This window comes from Orcinus orca, chromosome 1, assembly GCF_937001465.1.
Source record: "Orcinus orca chromosome 1, mOrcOrc1.1, whole genome shotgun sequence".
NCBI classification, from domain to species: Eukaryota; Metazoa; Chordata; class Mammalia; order Artiodactyla; family Delphinidae; genus Orcinus; species Orcinus orca.
In genome coordinates this window covers 131,697,563-131,720,578 of record NC_064559.1, presented here as the reverse complement: position 1 = coordinate 131,720,578, position 23,016 = coordinate 131,697,563, and the positions used below count along the sequence as shown (strand labels likewise).

The window sequence follows — 23,016 nt, the reverse complement described above, 5'->3', positions numbered from 1 at the left end:
TACACCAGTGCCTAATAACTTGCTGAGCTTCAGTTAGGTCTGAAAAAACTGGAGTCCCAAGAGGAAATACAAAGTCCTCTATAAGTTACATTTACGGCCATTAATGAAAATGTATTTTTACCATAATTTGGATAAACCAGAGGTCACCTTGATTTTACGTTCACAGTGGTACTACAAGAATTGAGCCTGAATTTAAAAAAATTGTGAAAAATCAACTGCAGGCAACTCAATCTAACATGAAAAATCCCTCGTCTTTTTCTTAATCTCTTACCGGTTGGAGCAAATTTTACGCTCTAAAGAGCGGGGCACACCTGGCCGTGGTTCACGGGGTCTGCGGCTGCGCAGAAGCCCTGCGAGCAGACGGGGCCGAGGCAGCCGAGCGCAGAGAACACGCCTGGGCTTCCGGCTCCGCCCGCGGAGCTTCTCGCGGAAGGCTCTGGAAGTGTGGGAGTAGCGGAGCTGTTCTGGACGCCGTGCTGATCAGGTGTGTTTGCAGTCTTGGGGATGAGGCTGCCGAGAACGTGGTTCTTCGCGTTTTTCTTTCTTGGTTCTTTTCCAGTGTGGTTTTTCCTCACACGTGCCGAGATCAGATCTTTACCTCAGGGCTTTGGCGGGTGAGAAAGGATCCTCCCCAGCCTTTTCTTCCTTTGGGAATCGTGTGGAAAGGGGTTTTCTTTGGTTTTTCATGTAGGATTGTAGAAGTGCCTCCTTTTCCGAAGCTCTGTCTTCCACCCCTCGGATTTATATTTGACTTCGGGCGGTGTTCGTAACCTCTTCCCTCCTCCCACTCCCGAGAGCGGGAGAAAGTCCTAAAAAGAATCGAAGAGGGGCTTCCCTGGTGGCGCAGTGGTTGAGAGTCCGCCTGCCGATGCAGGGTACAAGGGTTCGTGACCCGGTCCGGGAGGAACCCACGTGCCGCGGAGCAGCTGGGCCCGTGAGCCATGGCCGCTGAGCCTGCGCGTCCGGAGCCTGTGCTCCGCAACGGGGGAGGCCACAACAGTGAGAGGCCCGCGTACTGCAAAAAAAAAAAAGAATCGAAGAGGCCGTGAAAACCACTGTTGGCCAGACTCCCACTTGATGACGGAGGAGACTGAACGGGTTAGCGAAGGAGGTTGTTGTGCAATGTTAAATTTATTTAAATTTGAAAACTTGGGAAAGGCAAAACCGTAATGACGGAAGCCCAGAATATTAGGGCCTTGGACCTGGCAAAGGCGTTAAGAGGCCATTGGGTCCAGCCTGATTTGCAGATGAGGGAACGGGCCACCTGGAGGTGTGGTGAGTGGCTCACAATCAGCGATGAGTGGGGCTTGGTTGCTAGTCTAAGAGCGTTTCCCCAGAGAGATTGAGGGAACCTTGCTGCCTCAGCCCTGTTTATCTGACGCGTTCTCAGTCGTTAATAGTACGCTTCTGGGGGTCTGCGACCCCAATTACTTTCTCACTTATTAGTGCATAAAATTAGTTAACCTTCTAAGTTTAGTTAAATTAGTTAAAATTGTTTATTAAACCTGTATAGAGGGGTGTGAGGATTTAAATGACTGTACAGGTATGCCTTGGAGATATTGCAGGGTTTGGTTCCAGGCCTTAGCAATAAAGCGAGTTACATGAAGTTTTTTGGTTTCCTGGTGCATATTAAAGTTATTTCATACTATACTGTAGTCTGTTAAGTGTTCAGTAGCATTTTGTATCTAAAAAAATAATGTATGTACTTTCATTTTAAAGTAGTTTTTCAAAAGGTAATCATAGTCTGGGCTTCCCTGGTGGCGCAGTGGTTAAGAATCCTCCTGCCAATGCAGGGGACACGGGTTCGAGCCCTGGTCCGGGAAAATTCCCACATGCCGCGGAGCAACTAAGCCTGTGTGCCACAACTACTGAGCCCGCATGCCACAACTACTGAAGCCCGTGAGCCTAGAGCCCATGATCCACAACAAGATAAACCACCGCAATGAGAAGACCATGCACCACAACAAAGAGTAGTCCCCACTCACCACAGCTAGCAAAAGCCCGTGCGCAGTAACGAAGACCCAAGGCAGCCAAAAATAAATAAATAAAATATATTTATAAAAAAGAAAAAAGCTAATCATAGTCTGACAAGGCAGGGTTGCCACAAACCTTCAATTTGTCAAAAAAAATCAAAACAAACAAAAACCACAATATCTGCAAATCACAATAAAGGGAAGCAAAATAAAATGAGGTTTGCTTGTATGTTTTGTGGATGTATTATCAGGTGGATTGTTATTAGCTAGACAGTAAATTAAGTTGTATGGGAGGAAATAAAAATTTCAGTCCTTCCCCCAGACAGCCATTTACTCATTCATAAACAAAGTTTGAGTATCTACTTTGTGCCAGGTGTTGGAGGTACAGTATTGGATAAAACAGGTGTCTCTGCTCTCATAGAGCTGTTAACTTGTCATTCATTCATTCATGCAATGAATGAGGAAATTATAGAGCAGCTGGTTTCAACCCAGCAGGGAGAACTTTCTAATTATTAGAATTGTTCAAAAGGAGAATAAAATTGCCTTAGGAAATATTAGCTCACCATCACTGAACGTTACTTTCACTTGGATTAGTTGGTTTCTAAATTTTGCTTTAAACTAATTTTGTATTAAGTAACATGGAGATTATAAATTTGGTTGACATTAAGGAGATTATGATCTAGGGGAAATGAACGACATTTATAAATAATTTTATGGGGCAAAATATGAGAAGTGCTTAACAGGTGTTGTAAGGTGGATTCTGAGGAAGGAGAGGTCTCATTTAGTTTGAGGGAGACAGAGATAGTTTCTTGCAGGAGGCAGAATTTCTAATGGGCCTTGAAGGAGAGGTAGGATCTTTTTTTTAATAAACTTTATTTTTTAGAACAGTTTTAGATTTACAGAAAACTTGAGATTCTACTTCACATTCCACTGCACATTGCATTACACTGCAATGTGAAGCCCGTGCACCACAATGAGGAGTAGGCCCTGCTCGCTGCAACTAGAGAAAGCCCATGCGCAGCAACAAAGACCCAACAAAGCCAAAAATAAATAAATAAAATAAATAAATTTATTTAAAAAAAAAATTTAAACAAAAGTATGAGGAATAAAGTAAAAAAAAAATGCTTCTATGAACATTCTTATACAAGTCTCCTAGTACACATTGCATGCATTTCTTTTGAGTATATATTTAGGATTGGAATTGCTGGGTTATAATTTATGTGTATTTTCAACTTTAATAGATAATGCCTGTCAAGAACTGTGAAAGGTCTTTTTACTCTACTTGCAACCTAACAAGCTAACCTATTACCGTTTTATTAATGCTGGCAGAAGATAAAAGATGCCTGGATCAGAAACAAAAGATTTTTAAAATTTTGTGGCAAAAGCAGTAACCAAAGTTTCAGGTTCTTGTTCGTTCCTCTGGCCCCCAAATTCCGCAGGGGTGTGGGAATAACATAAGTAAACCTAGGTGAATGTACATTCAATTGGTTATGTTAACAGAGAGAAACACTGAAGGGAAGAACACTTGTTAATTAGTAGTAACAAGCCTGCTTGCCTCATTCCTCAATGTTTATTGCAAGTGAAAAATGGCCCGGATAAAGAGTAATCAGGGGCTTATATTTACATACCCAGCAAAAACATGCAGACACTAAAGGCCCCTCACAGATTATCTACCCCAATAATGCCTAATCATCTTACAAAATGGTTATATCAATTTGCACTCTACCCATGTATAAGAGTTCTTGTTGCTTCATATCCTTATCCTTAGTTTTTTTTTTTTTTAATTCTAAGTTTTGTCATTCTAATGCAGCCATTCTCAACAGGAGTTCTATGAGAGAATTAAACCTGTAGAACATGGTTTGAGTGATTATTTTCTCAATTCTACCAAAGTTGGTAGGTGACTAGTACCATTCTAGATGTACAGAAGAAAAGTAAAGTCATATCATGGATGTCTTAGGGAGGGCTTGGCAAACTACGGCCCATGAGCCAAATCTGGCCCTCCACACTTGGAGCCAAGAATAGTTCTAGTTCAAGTGACTGGAAAAAAATCAAAGAAAAATAATACTTGTGACACATGAACATTATATTAAATTTATATCTTAGTGTCCATAAATAAAGTTTTAAGAAATACAGCCATGTTCATTTGTTTACTTATTATCTGTAGCTGCTTTCACACTACAATTGCAGAGTTGAGTCACTGCAACAGAGACTGTATGGCCCACAAAGTCTAAAATATTTACTCTCTAGCCTTTTACAAGAAAGCTTGCTGACCCCTGTCTTAGGGCATTAGAGCTTCATATCCCAGAACCCTAATTAAGAAGGCTGTCATGCGTACAAAATGATATCTCCTTGTGGTCTTAATTTGCAGGTAATTTATCATTTTGAGTGTGATGTAGATAAAGTGAGTATTTAAAAGGTAAGTAGAATTTTGGCAGGCAGAGATCAGGGTGGTTGTTTCAGATGGAAGAAAATAGTATGGCATGGTAGTGAGGTGAGAAAGTATAGGGTTTCTTTGGTATAATGGGCAGGACTGACTATATAATTTGCAGGCCCAGTGTGAAATGAAAACATAAGATCTCTTGTTTAAAAATTAACATTTTCAAGACAGCGATAGGGGATAATAGCAATAAGACAAGTACAGGATCCTTTTAAGTGTGGAGCCTTGTGTGACTCCACAGATTGCATGTCAGTGAAGCTGCCCATGTTAGTGGGAAGTAATTCTGGAAAGGAAACGTGGCATCAGTCTTTGGGGAGAGGAGCTTGAATACTAGGCTAAAGAATTTGGATTTGATTTCTTAAGCCTTAGGGAGCCATTAAAGTTTTCTGAACAGAACAGTAATCTATGGGCTTCCCTGGTGGCACAGTGGTTAAGAATCTGCCTGCCAATGCAGGCAACATGGGTTCGAGCCCTGGCCCAGGAAGATCCCACATGCAGTGGAGCAACTAAGCCCGTGTGCCACAACTACTGAAGCCCACATGCCTAGAGCCCGTGCTCTGCAACAAGAGAAGCCACCGCAATGAGAAGCCCGCACACCACAGCGAAGAGTAGCTCCTGCTCGCTGCAACTAGAGAAAGCTCGCGCGCAGCAACGAAGACCCAATGCAGCCAAAAATAAATAAATTTTAAAAAAAAGAAGAGTAATCTAGTTATAAATTAAGCTTTAGGAAAATTATTTGGGAAGAGTTTGTAGAATAGATTTGAAAGGAGGCAAGACCAGTTAGGAGGTAAATATAGTAGCTCAGGCAAGAGGTAATAAATATGGTATTAATGAAAAAGGAAGAGGAAAAAGGAATAGATCTAACATTGGACTCATTCACTTTTTTTCTTTTATTGTGGAAAGAAATATAGTATAGATCTACCCTTTTAATAAATTTTAAGTATATATTATTGTTGACTATAGGTACAATGTTGTACAGCAGATCTCTAGAGATTATTCACTCATAAAAGAAAATTACCTGATATAATAAAGGCCATATATGACAAGCCCACAGCTAATATCATACTCAAATGTGAAAAAGTGAAAAATTTTCCTCTAAGATCAGGAACAAGGTAGATGTGCCCACTTTCACCGTTTCTATTCAGCATAGTACCAGAAGTCCTGGCCAGATCAGTTAGGCAAGAAAAAGAAATAAAAGGCATCCAAACTGGAAAGAAAGAGGTAAAACTGTCCCTGTTTGCAGATGACATGATCCTATAAAAAAACTGTTAGAACAAATATATCAATTCAACAAAGTTGCAGGATACAAAATCAACATATAAAAATCAGTTGCATTTCTATATAGGAACAGCAAACTATATGAAAAGGAAATTAGGAAAATAATCCCATTTACAAGAGCACCAAAAAGAATAAAATACTTAGGAATACATTTACCTAAGGAGGTGAAAGACTTGTACACTGTAAACTACAAAACTTGGATGAAAGAAGACACAAATAAATGGAAAGACATCTTGTGTCCATGGATTGGAAAACTTAATACTGTTAACATGTCCATTCTGCCCAAAGTGAACCCATTCATTTTCACTCTGTAGGTGTATATGACCTTTGCCACCATCCTCTCTCAGCCTGAATTTCCTAAAGTGTAAAATTATATAAATACTTGCTTTTCCTTTTCACATTTGTTGCTCAAAACCCAGCCCAAACAGAAGTTCAGTGTGAAATTTCTTGTGTTTTCCTTTGAGCATTCCTCATAAGATATATATATTTAAATATGTGTGTATACACATTCTCATTCCATTTCTAACTGACCTTTTGTTTTGTGATAGTTATGTCTCTACTCTGAGCAGCCTTTAATTTTATTATCAAGTTTGAATCACTTCAGTTTCCTCTCTCTCCTCTTGTTGCCACAAACTGCCTCTGCTGGAAGGAAAAGCCTGGTTTGTGGATGCCAATTAAATCAAATAACAAAATGTTTATAAACTGTCTACTGTGGACTAGTTTGGAAGAAGATCAAAAATTGAAATATCATTAGAGAAGGCTTCATGGAAATGCTGGGTCTTCCTTCTTTAAGTTAATGCTCTGAAATGGGAACCATTGCTTTTAATAATTCTTAATAGGAAGCATAATATTGAATGAGCTTAATGTATAACAAGACAGATATTTTTTCAGTGTTAATTTTTTTTTTTTTGGCTGTGTTGGGTCTTCGTTACTGTGCGCAGGCTTCCTCTAGTTGCGGCAAGTGGGGGCTACTCTGTTGCAGTGCTCAGGCTTCTCATTGCAGTGGCTTCTCTTGTTGTGGAGCACGGGCTTTAGGCACACGGGCGTCAGTAGTTGTGGTGCATGGACTCAGTAGTTGCAGCGTGCAGGCTCTAGGGCATGCAGGCTTCAGTAGTTGTGGTGCATGGGCTCTAGAGCACAGGCTCAGTAGTTGTGGTGCACAGGCTTAGTTGCTCCGTGGTATGTGGGATCTTCCCAGACCAGGGATCGAACCCATGTCCCCAGCATTGACAGGCGGATTCTGAACCACTGTGACACAAGGGAAGGCCAAATTTAAAAATATATATATTTATTTATTTATTTGGCTGCACCAGATCTTAGTTGTGGCACATGGGATCTTCGTTGTCACGTGCGGAATCTTCATTGCCGCATGCAGGCTCCTTAGTTGCGGCATGCAGACTCTTAGTTGCGGCATGCAGGATCTAGTTCCCAGACCAGGGATGGAACCCAGGCCCCCTGCATTGCGAGTACAGAGTCTTAACCACTGGACCACCAGGGAAGTCCCATCAGTGTCAAATTTTGACTTTCAAATATTCTTTAGAATGTCTCCATTACCCTAATTTTATTTCTTTCTGTAATTTACTCATTCATCAAGCAGACATTTCTATGTGTTCTTTTTGTTCTTATTTTTCTCAGATTGTTGGCACCACTAGAAGCTGGTTTGATACAGAGAGATGGCTGAAAGTGATGGAAAAGAAAAAATTAAATGGACAACCACCATTATTATTAGCTCATCGCTTAAGGTAAAAGAGGCATTTGGGCCATTGATCTTGAATTTAAAATTGAAAGCAATAGAACAATATTTTTAAATATCTTTAGCTTGATTATCCAAAGTTGTGTGAATTGGCAAGTACATAATCTAAAATGTGTTTTAAAGACAAATTATGAATGTCCCTGCATCCATTTTCCTACTTCTCTAAATATTTGAAGGTTGGAAATTTTCTAAGTTCCTTTTTTTTTCTCACTAAGCCTATTCTAATAGAGATGTTGAGTGATTACAGAAACAATGCATATGCACATATATATTACTTAAGGTTTTTTGAAAGGTAAACAATGGAAACTGATCTGTCTAGACTTAGTGGCCTTGGGAGGAGGCTGTCTCCCTACAGTTTGGATGGGGAGGGAATGGGAGTTGAATGCCTGAGGACAGTTGGTCAGTCCACAACTGTTTTTAACTCCTCAGCCAACAGGATTTCTCCATTGCCCTGATGTTTATCTTATGGACACCACCTAATGTCTAGAATGAAGGGGCAAGAAATGATTATTCTATGGTAAAGAGAGAGGCTAGAATAAGACTCTGAATACGATCTGTTTTATTCACCCTATCCATTCACTGCTGCCTCAAGCTGCACTTTGCTCTGTTGGCTTTAGCCATCTAGCACCATACCAAATACCCATTTAAGACAGCCTCAAGGTTCATTGGAATTTTTCATGCTTCTTTTTGTTAGGTTTCTGGAATCCATATTTCTCTCTTGTTTCTTTAGCTTTTCCAGACTGATTTTGAGAGAGGGAGACAGCAACCCATGCTAATGTGCTTGTTTTGTGCTTTCTTTTCTTTTTTCTTTCCTTTTTGTCCCACCTTTTCTTTTCTTATTATTTATTTGTTTTTTTTATTTATTTGGTTGTGTTGAGTCTTAGTTGCGGCATGTGGGATCTTCGTTGCAGCATGCAGGATCTTTCATTGTGGTGTGCAGGCTCTTCATTGTGGCACGCGGGCTTCTTTCTAGTTGTGGCGTGTGGGCTCCAGAGTGTGCAGGCTCAGTAGTTGTGGTGTGCAAGGCTCTAGAGCACACAGGTTTAGTCGCCCTGTGGCATGTGGGATCTTAGTTCCCCAACCAGGGATCGAACCTGTGTCCCCTGCATTGGAAGGTGGATTCTTAACCACTGGACCACCAGGGAAGTCCCACCTTTTCTCTGTTTCTTTTTTCTCTTCTTTTTTGCCTCCTTTTGTATTGATTGGTAATTTTTTCTCATTTTTTTCTTAACTAGCTTTGAAACTAGCTAGTTTCTTAACTAGCTTTGAGGTAATTTTTTCTCAACTAGCTTTGAATGGTTTTTTTTCTTAGCTGGCTTTAAACAGCTCTATTTATGTTTTTTAATAGTTACCCTAGAAAATTTAACATGTATACTTAGCCCCACAAAATCCAAAGTAAATAATTATTTTTATCTTCCTCTTAAATGACAAACAAATCTTAGAACACTAATTCCAATCACCCTTTTCTGCATTATATTTTGTTATCATATACAGTTTAATTCTATCAATTTTTTAACTCAACAAAGTGCTATTATTTTCTAAAGTTAGCATTTGTTTAGATTTACTCATGTCTTTGTTACTTTCTTTGCTCTTCTTTTCTTCTTTTGGCTCAGACCTTCCATTTTGGATCATTTTCTTTTTTATCTGAAGAATATAATTTAGAAATTATCTAAATGAGGATCCTCTCAGTTTTTGTTAGTATCCAAATACAGTTGACCCTTGAACAACGTGGGGTTATAGGCAGTGACTCCCTCACTCCCTCCCTCAAAACTTCACGTTTAACTTTACATTTGGCCCACTGTATCAGCAGTTCTGCATGCGAGGATTCAACCAACCTCAGATTGTATAGTACATGTATTTATAGAAAAAAATCCACATAGAAGTGGATCCACACATTTCAAACCTGTGTTGTACAAGAATCAACTATATTTTTGTCTTCCCCTTGATCTTGCAAGATGTTTTAAAAATCACTTTAATTCAGGGACAACTTACATACAATAAAATACACACATTTTAAATGTACAGCTTAATGAATTTTGACAAATGTGTATACCTGTGTAACCATCACCCCAATCAAAATATATAGAACATTTTCGTCACTCCAGAAAGTTCCTTCATGCCCTTTTGTAGTCAGTCCTTTTCCAGTTCCCCACCTCAAGCAACCATTGGTCTGATTTATCACTATAACTAGTTTTGCCTGTTGTAGAACTTCATATAAATGGAATGATACAGTTTGTACTCTTGTGTCTGGCTTCTTGCATTAAGCATAATGCTTTTGAGATTCATCCATGTTGTTACATATAACAATAATTTGTTATCTTTTCTTTGCTGGGTAATAGTGTGTTGTATGAGTGTATGCCAGTGTATCTATTCACTAATAGATATTTGGGTTGTTTCCAGTTTTTGGCTATTATGAATTAAGCTGCTCTGAACATTCATGTATGTCTCTGTTAAGACGTGTTTGAATTTCTCTTATAAATACCTAATAATGGAACTGCTGGGTCGTATGATGAGTGTATGTTTATAAGAGATTACAAACTGTTTTTCAAAGTTCACTACAAATGAACACTGAATCCATTTAACTATATAGCTATACTAAAACTAAATGCAGGGATTATGGTTTTATATTCCCATCAGCAATGTATAAGAGTTCAAGTTGCTCCAAGTTGAAAGATATTTTCCACTAGATTTACAGATATTTTCTCTCAGTGTACTGAAAATATCTTCACTGGATTTTGGCTTCTGTTGTTTTTTCTTTTGTTTGTTTTGTTTTGTTTTAACTTTTCTTTTAATATCTTCATTGGAGTATAATTGCTTTACATTGTTGTGTTAGTTGCTGCTATATAACAAAGTGAATCAGCTATACATATACATATATCCCCATATCCCTTCCCTCTTGCCTCTCCCTCCCACTGTCCCTATCCCACCCCTCTAAGTGGTCACAAATCACCGAGCTGATCTCCCTGTGCTATGCGGCTGCTTCCCACTAGCTATCTATTTGACATTTGGTAGTGTATATATGTCAGTGCCACTCTCTCACTTCATCTCAGCTTCCCCTTCCCCATGTCCTCAAATCCATTCTCTACGTCTATGTCTTTTTTCCTGTCCTGCCCCTAGGTTCTTCAGAATATATATATATATTTTAGATTCCATACATATATGTTAGCATACAGTATTTGTTTTTCTCTTTCTGACTTACCTCACTCTGTATGACAGACTCTAGGTCCATCCACCTCACTACAAATAACTCACTTTCGTTTCTTTTTATGGCTGAATAATATTCCATTGCATACATGTGCCACATCTTCTTTATCCATTCATCTGTCGATGGACATTTAGGTTGCTTCCATGTCCTGGCTATTGTAAATAGAGCTGCAGTGAACATTGTGGTACATGACTCTTTTTGAATAGTGGTTTTTTCAGGGTATATGCCCAGTACTGGGATTGCTGGGTTATATGGTAGCTCTATTTTTAGTTTTTTAAGGAACCTCCATACTGTTCTCCATAGTGGCTGCATCAATTTATATTCCCACCAACAGTGCAAGAGGGTTCCCTTTTCTCCACACCCTCTCCAGCATTTATTGTTTGTAGATCTTTTGATGATGGCCGTTCTGACTGGTGTGAGGGGATACCTCATTGTAGTTTTGATGTGCATTTGTCTAATGATTAGTGACGTTGAGCATGCGTTCATGTGTTTGTTGGCAATCTGTATATCTTCTCTGGAGAAATGTCTATTTAGGTTTTCTGCCCATTTTTGGATTTTTTTTTTGTTTTTTTGATATTGAGCTGCATAAGCTGCTTGTATATTTTGGAGATTAATCCTTTGTCAGTTGCTTCGTTTGCAAATATTTTCTCCCATTCTGAGGGTTGTCTTTTCGTCTTGTTTATGGTTTCCTTTCCTGTGCAAAAGCTTTTTTTTTTTTTGCGGTACACGGGCCTCTCACTGTTGTGGCCTCTCCCGTTGAGGAACACAGGCTCCGGATGCGCAGGCTCAGCGGCCATGGCTCACGGGCCCAGCTGCTCCACAGCATGTGGGATCGTCCTGGACCAGGGCACAAACCCGTGTCCCCTGCATTGGCAGGCGGACTGTCAACCACTGCGCCACCAGGGAAGCCCTGTGCAAAAGCTTTCAAGTTTCATTAGGTCCTATTTGTTTATTTTTGTTTTTATTTCAGTTTCTCTAGGAGGTGGGTCAAAAAGGATCTTACTGTGATTTATAGAGTGTTCTGCCTCTGTTTCCTGCCTATGTTTTCCTCTAAGAGTTTTATAGTGTCTGGCCTTACGTTTAGGTTTTTAATCCATTTTGAATTTATTTTTGTGTATGGTGCTAGGGAGTGTTCTAATTTCATTCTTTTACATGTAGTTGTCCAGTTTTCCCAGCACGACTTATTGAAGAGGCTGTCTTTTCTCCATTGTATATTCTTGCCTCCTTTATCAAAGATAAGGTGACCATAGGTGTGTGGGTTTATCTCTGGGCTATCCTGTTCCATTGATCTATATTTCTGTTTTTGTGCCAGTACCATACTGTCTTGAATACTGTAGCTTTGTAGTATAGTCTGAAGTCAGGGAGCCTGATTCCTCCAGCTCCATTTTTCTTTCTCAAGATTGCTCTGGCTAAAACTTCCAAAACTATGTTGAATAATAGTGGTGAGAGTGGACATCCTTGTCTTGTTCCTGATCTTAGTGGAAATGGTTTCAGGTTTTCACCATTGAAAACGATATTGGCTGTGGGTTTGTCATATATGGCCTCTATTCTGTTGCAGTAAGTTCCCTCTATGCCTATTTTCTGGAGAGTTTTTATCATAAATGGGTGTTGAATTTTGTCAAAGGCTTTTTCTGCATCTATTGAGATGATCCTATGGTTTTTATCCTTCAATTTGTTAATATGGTGTATCACATTGATTGATTTGTGTATATTGAAGAATCCTTGCATTCCTGGGATAAACCCCACTTGATCATGGTGTATGGTCCTTTTAATGTGCTGTTGGATTCTGTTTCCTAGTATTTTATTGAGGATTTTGCATCTATGTTCATCAGTGATATTGGCCTGTAGTTTCCTTTCTTTGTGACATCGTCTGGTTTTGGTATCAGAGTGAGGGTGGCCTCGTAGAATGAGTTTGGGAGTGTTCCTCCCTCTACTATAGTTTGGAAGAGTTTGAGAAGGATAGGTGTTAGCTCTTCTCTAAATGTTTGATAGAATTCGCCTGAGAATCCATCAGGTCCTGGGCTTTTCTTTGCTGGAAGATTTTTAATCAAGTCTCAATTTCAGTGCTTGTGATTGGTCTGTTTATATTTTCTCTTTCTTCCTGGTTCAGTCTCAGAAGTTCTGCTTTTCTACGAATTTGTCTATTTCTTCCAAGTTGTCCATTTTATTGGCATATAGTTGCTTGTAGTAATCTCTCATGATCTTTGTATTTCTGCACTGTCAGTTGTTACTTCTCTTTTTTTATTTCTAATTCTATTTGAGTCTGTTTGAGTCTTCTCCTTTTTTTTCTTGATGAGTCTGGCTAATGGTTTATCAATTTTGTTTATCTTCTCAAAGAACCAATTTTTAGATTTATTAATCTTTGCTATTGTTTCCTTCATTTCTTTTTCATTTATTTCTGATCTGATCTTTATGATTGCTTTCCTTCTGCCAACTTTGGGAGCTTTTTTGTTCTTCGTTCTCTAATTGCTTTAGGTGTAAGTTTATGTTGTTTATTTGAGATGTTTCTTGTTTCATAAGGTAGGATTGTGTTGCTATAAACGTCCCTCTTAGAACTGCTTTTGCTGCATCCCATAGGTTTTGGGTCGTCGTGTTTTCATTGTCATTTGTTTCTAGGTACTTTTTGATTTCGTCTTTGATTTCTTCAGTGATCTCTTGGTTATTAAGCAGTGTATTGTTTAGCCTCCATGTATTTGTACTTTTTAGAGATTTTTTCCTGTAATTGATATCTAGTCTCATAGCGTTGTGGTCAGAAAAGATACTTGATATGTTTTCAATTTTCTTAAATTTACCAAGGCTTAATTTGTGACCCAAGATATGATCTATCCTGGAGAATGTTCCATGAGTACTTGAGAAGAAAGTGTATTCTGTTGTTTTTGGATGGAATGTCCTATAAATATCAATTAGGTCCATCTTGTTTAATGTATCCTTTAAAGCTTGTGTTTCCTTATTTATTTTCGTTTTGGATGATCTGTCCATTGGTGAAAGTGGGGTGTTAAAGTCCCCTACAATGATTGTGTTACTGTCGATTTCCCCTTTTATAATTGAATACATTTGCCTTATGTATTGAGGTGCTCCTGTGTTGGGTGCATAAATATTTACAATTGTTATATCTTCTTCTTGGATCGATCCCTTGATCATTATGTAGTGTTCTTCTTTGTCTCATGTAATAGTCTTTATTTTAAAGTCTATTTTGTCTGATATGAGAATTGCTACTCCAGCTTTCTTTTGATTTCCATTTGCATGGAATGTCTTTTTCCATCCCCTCACTTTCAGTCTGTATGTGTCCCTAGGTCTGAAGTGTGTCTCTTGTAGACAGTATGTATACGGGTTTTGTTTTTGTATCCATTCAGCCAGTCTACGTCTTTTGGTTGGAGCATTTAATCCATTTACATTTAAGGCAGTTATCGATATGTATGTTCCTATTACCATTTTCTTAATTGTTTTGTGTTTGTTATTATAGGTCTTTTCCTTCTCTTGTGTTTCCTGCCTAGAGAAGTTCCTTTAGCATTTGTTATAAAGCTGATTTGGTGGTGCTGAATTCTCTTAGCTTTTGCTTGTCTGTAAAGTTTTTAATTTCTCCATCAAATCTGAATGAGATCCTTGCTGGGTAGAGTAATCTTGGTTGTTAGTTTTTCCCTTTCATCACTTTCAGTATGTCCTGCCACTCCCTTCTGGCTTGCAGAGTTTCTGCTGAAAGCTCAGCTGTTAACCTTGTGGGGCTTCCCTTGTATATTATTTGTTGTTTTTCCCTTGCTGATTTTAATATTTTTCTTTGTATTTAATTTTTGATAGTTTGATTAATATGTGTCTTGGCATGTTTCTCCTTGGATTTATCCTCTCTGCACTTCCTGGACTTGATTGACTATTTCCTTTCCCATATTAGCGGAGTTTTCAACTATAATCTCTTGAAATATTTTCTCAGTCCCTTTCTTTTTCTCTTCTTCTTCTGGGACCCCTATAATTCGAATGTTGTTGTGTTTAATGTTGTCCAAGAAGTCTCTGAGACTGTCCTCAATTCTTTTCATTCTTTTTTCTTTATTCTTCTCTGCAGTAGTTATTTCCACTATTTTATTTTCCAGGAAACTTATCCTTTCTTCTTCCTCAGTTATTCTACTATTGCTTCCTTCTAGAGAATTTTTAATTTCATTTATTGTGCTGTTTATCATAGTTTGTTTGCTTTTCAGTTCTTCTTTGTCCTTGTTGAACATTTCATGTATTTTCTCCATTCTATTTCCAAGATTTTGGATCATCTTTACTATCATTACTCTGAATTCTTTGTCAGGTAGACTGCCTATTTCCTCTTCATTTTTTTGGTCTGGTGGGTTTTTACCTTGCTCCTTCATCTGCTGTGTGTTTCTCTGTCTTCTCATTTTGCTTAACTTACTGTGTTTGGGGTCTCCTTTTCACAGGCTGCAGGTTTGTAGTTCCCATTGTTTTTGGTGTCTGCCCCCAGTGGGTAAGGTTGGTTCAGTGGGTTGTGTAGCCTTCCTGGTGCAGGCGACTAGTGCCTGTGTTCTGGTGGATGAGGCTGGATCTTGTCTTTCTGGTGAGCAGCACCGCGTCCGGTGGTGTGTTTTGGGGTGTCTGTGACCTTATTATGATTTTAGGCAGCCTCTCTGCTAATGGGTGGGGCTGTGTTCCTGTCTTGCTAGTTGACTGGCATAGGGTGTCCATCACTGTAGCTTCCTGCTCATTGAGTGGAGCTGGTCTTAGTGTTTAGATGGAGATTTCTGGGAGAGCTCTCGCCGTTTGATATTACGTGGAGCCAAGAGGTCTCTGGTGGACCAGTGTCCTGAACTTGGCTCTCCCACCTCACAGGCACAGGCCTGACACCCAGCCGGAGCACCAAGACTCTGTCAGCCACACAGCTCAGAAGAAAAGGGAGAAAAAAAGAAGGAAAGAAAAATATAATAAAGTTATTAAAATAAAAATTATTAATTAAATAATTTAAAAAAATAGTAAGAAGAAAAGAAAATAGAAAGAAAGAAGAGAGCAACCAAACCAAGAAACCAAATCCACCAATGATAACAAGTGCTAAAAGCTATGCTAAAAAAAAACAAAAACAAAAAAAACCCAAAAATGGACAGAGAGAACCGTAGGACAAATGGTAAAAGCAAAGCTATACAGACAAAATCACACAAAGAAGCATACACATACACACTCACAAAAAGAGAAAAAGGAAAAAAATATATATATCATTGCCCCTGAAGTCCACCATCTCAGTTTTGGGATGATTCGTTGTCTAGTCAGGTATTCCACAGATGCAGGGTACATCAAGTTGATTGTGGAGCTTTAATCCGCTGCTCCTGAGACTGCTGAGAGATTTCCCTTTCTCTTCTTTGTTCGCACGGCTCCTGGGGTTCAGCTTTGGATTTGGCCCCGCCTCTGTGTGTAGGTTGCCTGGGCGTCTGTTCTTCGCTCAGACAGGATGGTGTTAAAGGAGCAGCTGATTCGGGGGCTCTGGCTCACTCAGGCTGGGGGGAGGGAGGGGTACGGAATGCAAGGTGAGCCTGCAGCGGCAGAGCCTGCACCAGCGTGAGGCGCGCTGTTCGTTCTCCAGGGGAAGTTGTCCCTGGATCACAGGACCCTGGCAGTGGCGGGCTGCACAGGCTCCCTGGAGGGGAGGTGTGGCTAGTGACCTGTGCTTGCACACAGGCTTCTTGGTGGCTGCAGCAGCAGCCTTAGCATCTCATGCCTGTCTCTGGTATCCGCGCTGATAGCCGCGGCTCACGCCCATTTTTGGAGCTTGTTTAGGCGGTGCTCTGAATCCCCTCTCCTCGTGCACCCCGAAACAATGGTCTCTTGCCTCTTAGGCAGCTCCAGACTTTTTCCCAGACTCCCTCCCGGCTAGCTATGGCGCACTAGCACCCTTCAGGCTGTGTTCACACAGCCAACCCCAGTCCTCTCCCTCGGATCTGACCTCGGAAGCCTGAGCCTCGGCTCCCAGCCCCCACCCGCCCTGGTGGGTGAGCAGACAAGCCTCTTGGGCTGGTGAGTTCTGGTCGGCACTGATCCTCTGTGCGGGAATCTCTCCACTTTGCCCTCTGCACCCCTGTTGCTGCGCTCTTCTCCATGGCTCTGAAGCTTCCCCACTCCGCCACTCGCAGTCTCTGCCCGCGAAGGGGCTTCCTGGTGTGTGGAAACTTTTCCTCCTTCACAGCTCCCTCCCAGTGGTGCAGGTCCCATCTTTATTCGTTTGTCTCTGCTTTTTCTTTTTCCTTTTGCCCCACCCAGGTACATGGGGAGTTTCTTGCCTTTTGGGAAGTCTGAGGTCTTCTGCCAGCGTTCAGTAGGTGTTCTGTAGGAGTTGTTCCACGTGTAGATATATTTCTGATGTATTTGTGGGGAGGAAGGTGATCTCCACGTCTCACTCCTCCACCATCTTGAAGGTCTCCCTCAGTGTTTCCCAGTCTTATTTGAATAAGGAACATTTTTTAATATCTCATGGGACTAATATTTAATGAAACATAATTTGGAAAATCTAGTCTTAGCTCCTTGTTATGTTGAAAACTTAACTCTTGAACTTACCTATTTTTTCGTAATTCAGTACTTTCTAATTTTAACTTTATCATTTTCTTCTACTATTTTCTTTATACTTCTCTTAGTTGGCTCCTGGATAGGATAGAATTGAAATTCATCAGCGTGGCATACATGGTCCTAATTATCTGCCATCAGTTATTCCTAACACTGTCTCCAAATTAACTGACTCATACACAACTAACACACTTAAAAGAATCATACTTTCAGGTCTGAATGCCTTTGTCTATGTTTTCTGTCTACGTTCTTCTCACATTTGTCTTCTTCCTTCACTTGTCTGCTTAATAAACTGTTTTCCATTTAAAAGATTTGCCTCGGGCTTCCCTGGTGGCGCAATGGTTGAGAGTCGCCTGCCGATGCAGGGGACACGGGTTTGTGCCCCGGTCCAGGAAGATCCCACATGCCACGGAGCAGCTGGTCCCATGAGCCATGGCCGCTGAGCATGTACATCCGGAGCCTGTGCTCCACAACGGGAGAGGCCACAACAGTGAGAGGCCCGCGTACCGCAAAAAAAAAAAAAAGATTTGCCTCAAATTTTATGAAACTTTCCTGACTCATATCTGTTACATCCTTTTATATAGTTTCTGGTTCTTTGCCAAAATTCTTAACCTTGCCTTTCATCTCCTTGAACATAGTAAACAGCTATTTTAAAGTATATACATGGTATCTTTACTATATGTATCCCCTATGACTGCTTCTATTACCTGTTGTTTTTCATAGTTCTCTTTCATGTAATTTTGTTTTTGTATGTCTGATTATTTTTAACTGTGTGTTGGAATTTGTATTTGAAAAATTGTTTGTGGAAATAATTTGAGGCCTAGAATAGTTTTATATTCCTCTAGAGAAAACTTAATTCTGGGAGAGAATTAAACCTCTAATGCCCTAAGCAGGGTTGCCAGATAAAATACAGGACACTCAGTTAAATCTGAGTTTCAGATAAACAATGAATTTAGTGTAAGTTCATCCCAAATATTGCACAGGACATACTTATATCAAAAAATTATGTTGTTTATATGAAATTCAAATTTAACTGGATGTTCTATTTTTTTATTTGCTAATCTGGCAACCCAAGCCCTAAGGCTTCTATTGTATGTAATAAAGGAGCTTATCTCCTGTTCATTTAGATGATACTAGTTATGTGAGAATTGAGAAAATAATCATTCAGATAATTTTCTTTGTTCTGTAGTTGAAATGAGGAGACCTAATTGAGAAGGGTCCCTCTAGGGAGTGCTTCTGCAAGGTACTTGGGAGCACTAGTAACACAGTATCACTTTAATACAATTTTAAGGATTGAAATGGTTTGAAGCTAGGCTGCAGCCCCTGTGAGAGCTGTTCTACTTTTGTCAAAAGCTCTGTTCAGCCTCTCATCTCTCTTCCTGAACTGACAGATGCCCTCAGGAAAAAAAATCAGCTAAGTGCTGATCTCTTATCTTTGAATTTCTGTATAGGTCTTGGTCTTGTAATTTTTCACTATCCTGCTAACTCTCTGATGCATTCAAGATTTTTTAAACTTTCCAGCTTTTCTAGTTGCCTTCAGCAGGAGGGTTGGCCTAAATTACTTAATCTGCCATCACTGGACTCAATGTGTAATTTTAAAACAGCAGAAGAAAACTCATGCGAAGAGTCTTTATTGAACTCTAGGTCAGGATCTGTTTGAGTACCGTAAAATACGCTTTTTAGGAAGGAAGGGAATCAAATATTCTATATCTAGAATACTTGATATTCTAGATATATTTAAGTATGCTTAAAATATACATGTTCTGAGGCTAAATATAAAGTTTATATAAGGGATTTTTATCTACTTGGAGACTAACAAGCTTGAGTTTTAACCAATTCATAAATAGTATAAACCACGTCTATTTTAGTGCTTTGGGTAATATCTAATTACGTGGGTAGAATAGAAAATAAGATGAATTTTGAAACGCTTAGTATTTAAACCAAAAGTCCTATTGCTGTCTTCATGTTTTCTAACTCACCTAAGGCTTAAAACATTTGAAAAGTATACTAAAAGTAACTGTAATGTAAACATGAATTGGAGAATTGGTTGTCTCCTTGTGGTACTGTGTATGGCACTTCATGGTTCTGTCAACCATCTAAGAAACACACCACCATACACCTTCTATTTATACATTAATGCATGTCAGAATCCATCTTCAAGTTGTTTTTCAAAGAGAAGTTTGTGTTTGCTCTTATAGTTTAATTCTTTAATACTGTCCTTATTTTCTTCCCTAAGTAACGTAACTAGTACACAACTCATTTCCAAACCACAGTGTGTTTCAAAACTAAATATTTTTACCTTTAAGTTTTTTTCTCCATAGAGAGCACATTTGGTATCTCTGTTGATGATCAAATCTTTAAGTGGTATAGTTATAAAAGAAGCTATTAAACTTATTTTAATTTTTTGATTAGCTTTAATTAAACTCTTTAAAACATGTCTTAAGTTTGTATTTCTGAAAATTTTTTTAAGAGTTATGAAGTTGCAACCGCCCTAGAAAATCGAAGCCATAAGGTTCGGTATTCAGATTCAGTGGAAAATGGATCAATTATATTTTCTCTTTCTGGTACAGTATATTTGCTAATTTCCTTGATTTAAGTTTCTTAATAAATAAGTGTAAATTCTAATAATTTGGTAGTTCAGTAACTAAGTAATAAGCTTAAGGTGTTACCTTTTGGGAGAGGTAAATGTATAAAACTTTGTTACTGCTGCAAAAGCAGTACATATGGCCAATTACAAAATATATTCCTTTTTAGATTACAATTGTTGAACTAAAGCTGAACCAGTGGAGTCTGGTAGAGGATGGTACAAACTACTTGCTTTGGAACGAAGTTGAAAATAGAACAAAGCCACCCTCCGCAACAGTCAATACTTAAAATATTACCCATATTAACAGAGGCCAACATCACGATATTGGTCAAAATCCATATACAAAAACAATACAGAAGAATGTTTTTCATAATTTTGTACAAGAGTTTGCTGAACATAATATTGATATAAACAAATACTAACTAAAGGAAACAAATGGGGACAAATGTTTCTGAAATCATAAAACTGTACAACTGTGAGTCATGGGCAAAGTACAGGAAGGAATTAGATTAGGATATGAGAAAGCTAGGGACATGGGAAGGAGGCAGCTCCACTTGTGCTTGGAAAATGACAGAAGTGATAAAAAAAAAAACATGGAGGTGAAGGATTTTATTAGGATGGTTACAAACAGGCCTGTACTCTAGCAGAGATTTTGGAAGACAGGCACTTTCAAAAGCTCCTAGAAATAGACCTCCAGGCTGAAAATGGCCCAACCTCAAATTCATCTTTCCCGGTTGAATAGAGAGCCCTATATGCATTCTCTTATTTAATCCTTTCAACAAACCTATCAAAGAACTATTATTCCAACCTTACAGATGAAGAAATTTAGGTTCAGAGATATTATATAAATTTTTAGCTCAGGTTGATTCAATTAGTATAATCACATAGTAGCTTTCCTCAGATTGTGTCCTCCCCTCATCTTTTAAAGAGCTAAGTAGATTGTTTCCCTTCTGGACCATTCTTATAGGCCTGATACTGTTTCAGAGATCCTAGATATCTGCTTACTGTTTTAATTTATATAATAGTTTATGTTCTGATATAAAAGATTCTCCAAAAAATAACTAAAGGCTTGCTTAAAACAACTTTTCTTTAGTTGATTTCCAGCTTTTAAAAATCATAACATGAAAAATTAACATGTAACTAAAATTAGGCATTACTTTCATTGTGGACAGTGACTTAGAGGAAAAAAAAAAAAAGGTTACTGACCAAGAAAGGGTTTTTCCCTTAAATATTTAGATTAAGTCATCCTTTTATATACAGAGCACTTCAAAGAACTACCTAATTATTTTGTCATGTAAGACTTTCATTATGGTAATTTCCATTTGTTATGGGTTTAGGGCCTGGACACTTACAGCTATGTTTTACTTATAGTTATTTTTGTTGATTTTACTGAGTTTACAAAAAAAAATTTTATCAGTATGACCAAGTGACATTTTATATTACACTCACCTTTCCTAGGAGTTGCATTTTTATTGATGGATGCTAAAAAATGCTTTATGTCTGCTGAAGAAACATTTCTAGCCAAAATTGAGAAGTTTATTAACATTCACCGAAATAGTTTTTTGGTTCTGTCTGCTGCCCTGCATGGGCCTGAGGAATGGAAACTGATGTTCAGGATTCAGCAGAGGTATGGACAACAGCACTACAGACCTATTTTCCTGAAATTATTTTATTTACTTCGATTCTGAATTATATTAGGCAAGCGAATTATGTTTTTCCAAAAGGTAAACTTTATAATGTTAACCTGTCCTATTTAATAAAATGCAGGCCAAATAGCTAGTCTATGAATCAGGGTGACAAGTTTCAAATTGCATGCTGATTTATGGGATTCTCCAGCAAGACTAAATCAGAAGTGAACACTTCTTAGTCAATTAAGTTCTGGCTGTAAAGCCATATCAAATCCTCTGTGGAATAAGGCAGGCATGAATGAATAAACAAATGACAAACAATAAGAGGTTTGTCTCTTCTTTCCACTTAACAGATGTAAGTCATATCAACTATTTAACTTTTGAATTTTTTTTTCCAGATTCCTGGGTAGTAACCTACGGATACTTCCAGTACACAACACAATAAATGCTATTAATCTTATGTGCACCATAGCTAAGGTAAGTCACCTGAGGAAAATGACATACATACATACACACTGATACACTTTAAGGTTCTTGACTTCAAAATGCACACCCTCTTCGGTAGAACTGACAAATATTCTACTTCTGTTCCCCTCAGAGAAGTTGCTATTTCCAACACATGCAACTCTTTCCCAAGCCTGAACTTAGCCTCTCAAGTCTTCTCAATTTATTTCCAGTACCAACTACCAGGATCACTCATTTAGGGCCAAAAGAGCATTTGGCCATATATATACAGTGTTGGCCCTATTGGTTACTTAAATCTTCTTTCAAATTCTAAAGTATAAATATTGGTAGTCATGAACTGTCAGAGTGCATACATACTATTTTATAACTTCACTGGTTATCCACTTTCTTTTCATACTTATTCTCCTCTGTAAAGTGTGCTCCCAACTCCCACAGGCAGAGTTAGGTGTTCCTTACTCTTATACTTGGAACAGATCTCTGTTGAAGCAATTCTTAATAGTATTCTATTTTTTGGCTTGCACATCTGAAATCTCTTAAAGACAGAGATCAGGTATTTTTCTATTACTCTAATAACCCATACACAATACTGATTGATGCTTGTTGAATAAATAATGCTAGGTATTTTATGATGTGACCCTGTAAAAATACCTTATTTCTCAAATAATATTGCATGTTTATATCTTCTTCCAGATCACCTCCAAACCACACATAGATAGCATCTGCTACAGAATGATAACAACTAAAGCTTACATCATTGAGCAAAGTCCAGTTTGGAAAACACTTCAAAAGATAAAACTGAGCAGTGATACATTTAACCCAAATTAGATTATCAATTACAAATGTTCTTTTGGAAGAATATTAAAATAAAATACATACAATTAAAAATGGTTTTATTTTCAGGAGTTCTGTTACTTCCTTTAATAATGTTCAGAAAAGGGACTTCCCTGGTGGCACAGTGGTTGGGCAACCGTCTGCCAATGCAGGGTACGCAGGTTCAATCCCTGGTCCAGGAGGATCCCACATGCCACGGAGCAACTAAGCCCATGCGCCACAACTACTGAAGCCCGCACGCCCTAGAGCCCATATGCCACAAGTACTGAGCCCACACACCACAAATACTGAAGCCTGTGCGCTCTAGGGCCCACGTGTCGCA

General features: G+C 38.8%; 1 protein-coding gene and 1 non-coding gene across 2 annotated transcripts; one reads left to right on the top strand and one right to left on the bottom strand.

The window, feature by feature from the left end:
- The first annotated feature begins 1,169 nt into the window (after positions 1-1,169).
- On the top strand, positions 1,170-22,890 carry C1H1orf146 (chromosome 1 C1orf146 homolog). Its single transcript, XM_033437104.2, has 5 exons — positions 1,170-1,275; positions 19,628-19,747; positions 21,229-21,397; positions 21,797-21,875; positions 22,554-22,890. Exons 1-5 carry the CDS (start codon positions 1,170-1,172, stop codon positions 22,686-22,688), a joined length of 609 nt encoding a protein of 202 aa, XP_033292995.1. The 3' UTR covers positions 22,689-22,890.
- Positions 7,114-7,186, bottom strand: TRNAA-CGC (transfer RNA alanine (anticodon CGC)). Its single transcript has one exon. It is a non-coding gene; the product is annotated as a tRNA-Ala (tRNA).
- Positions 22,891-23,016: the final 126 nt, after the last annotated feature.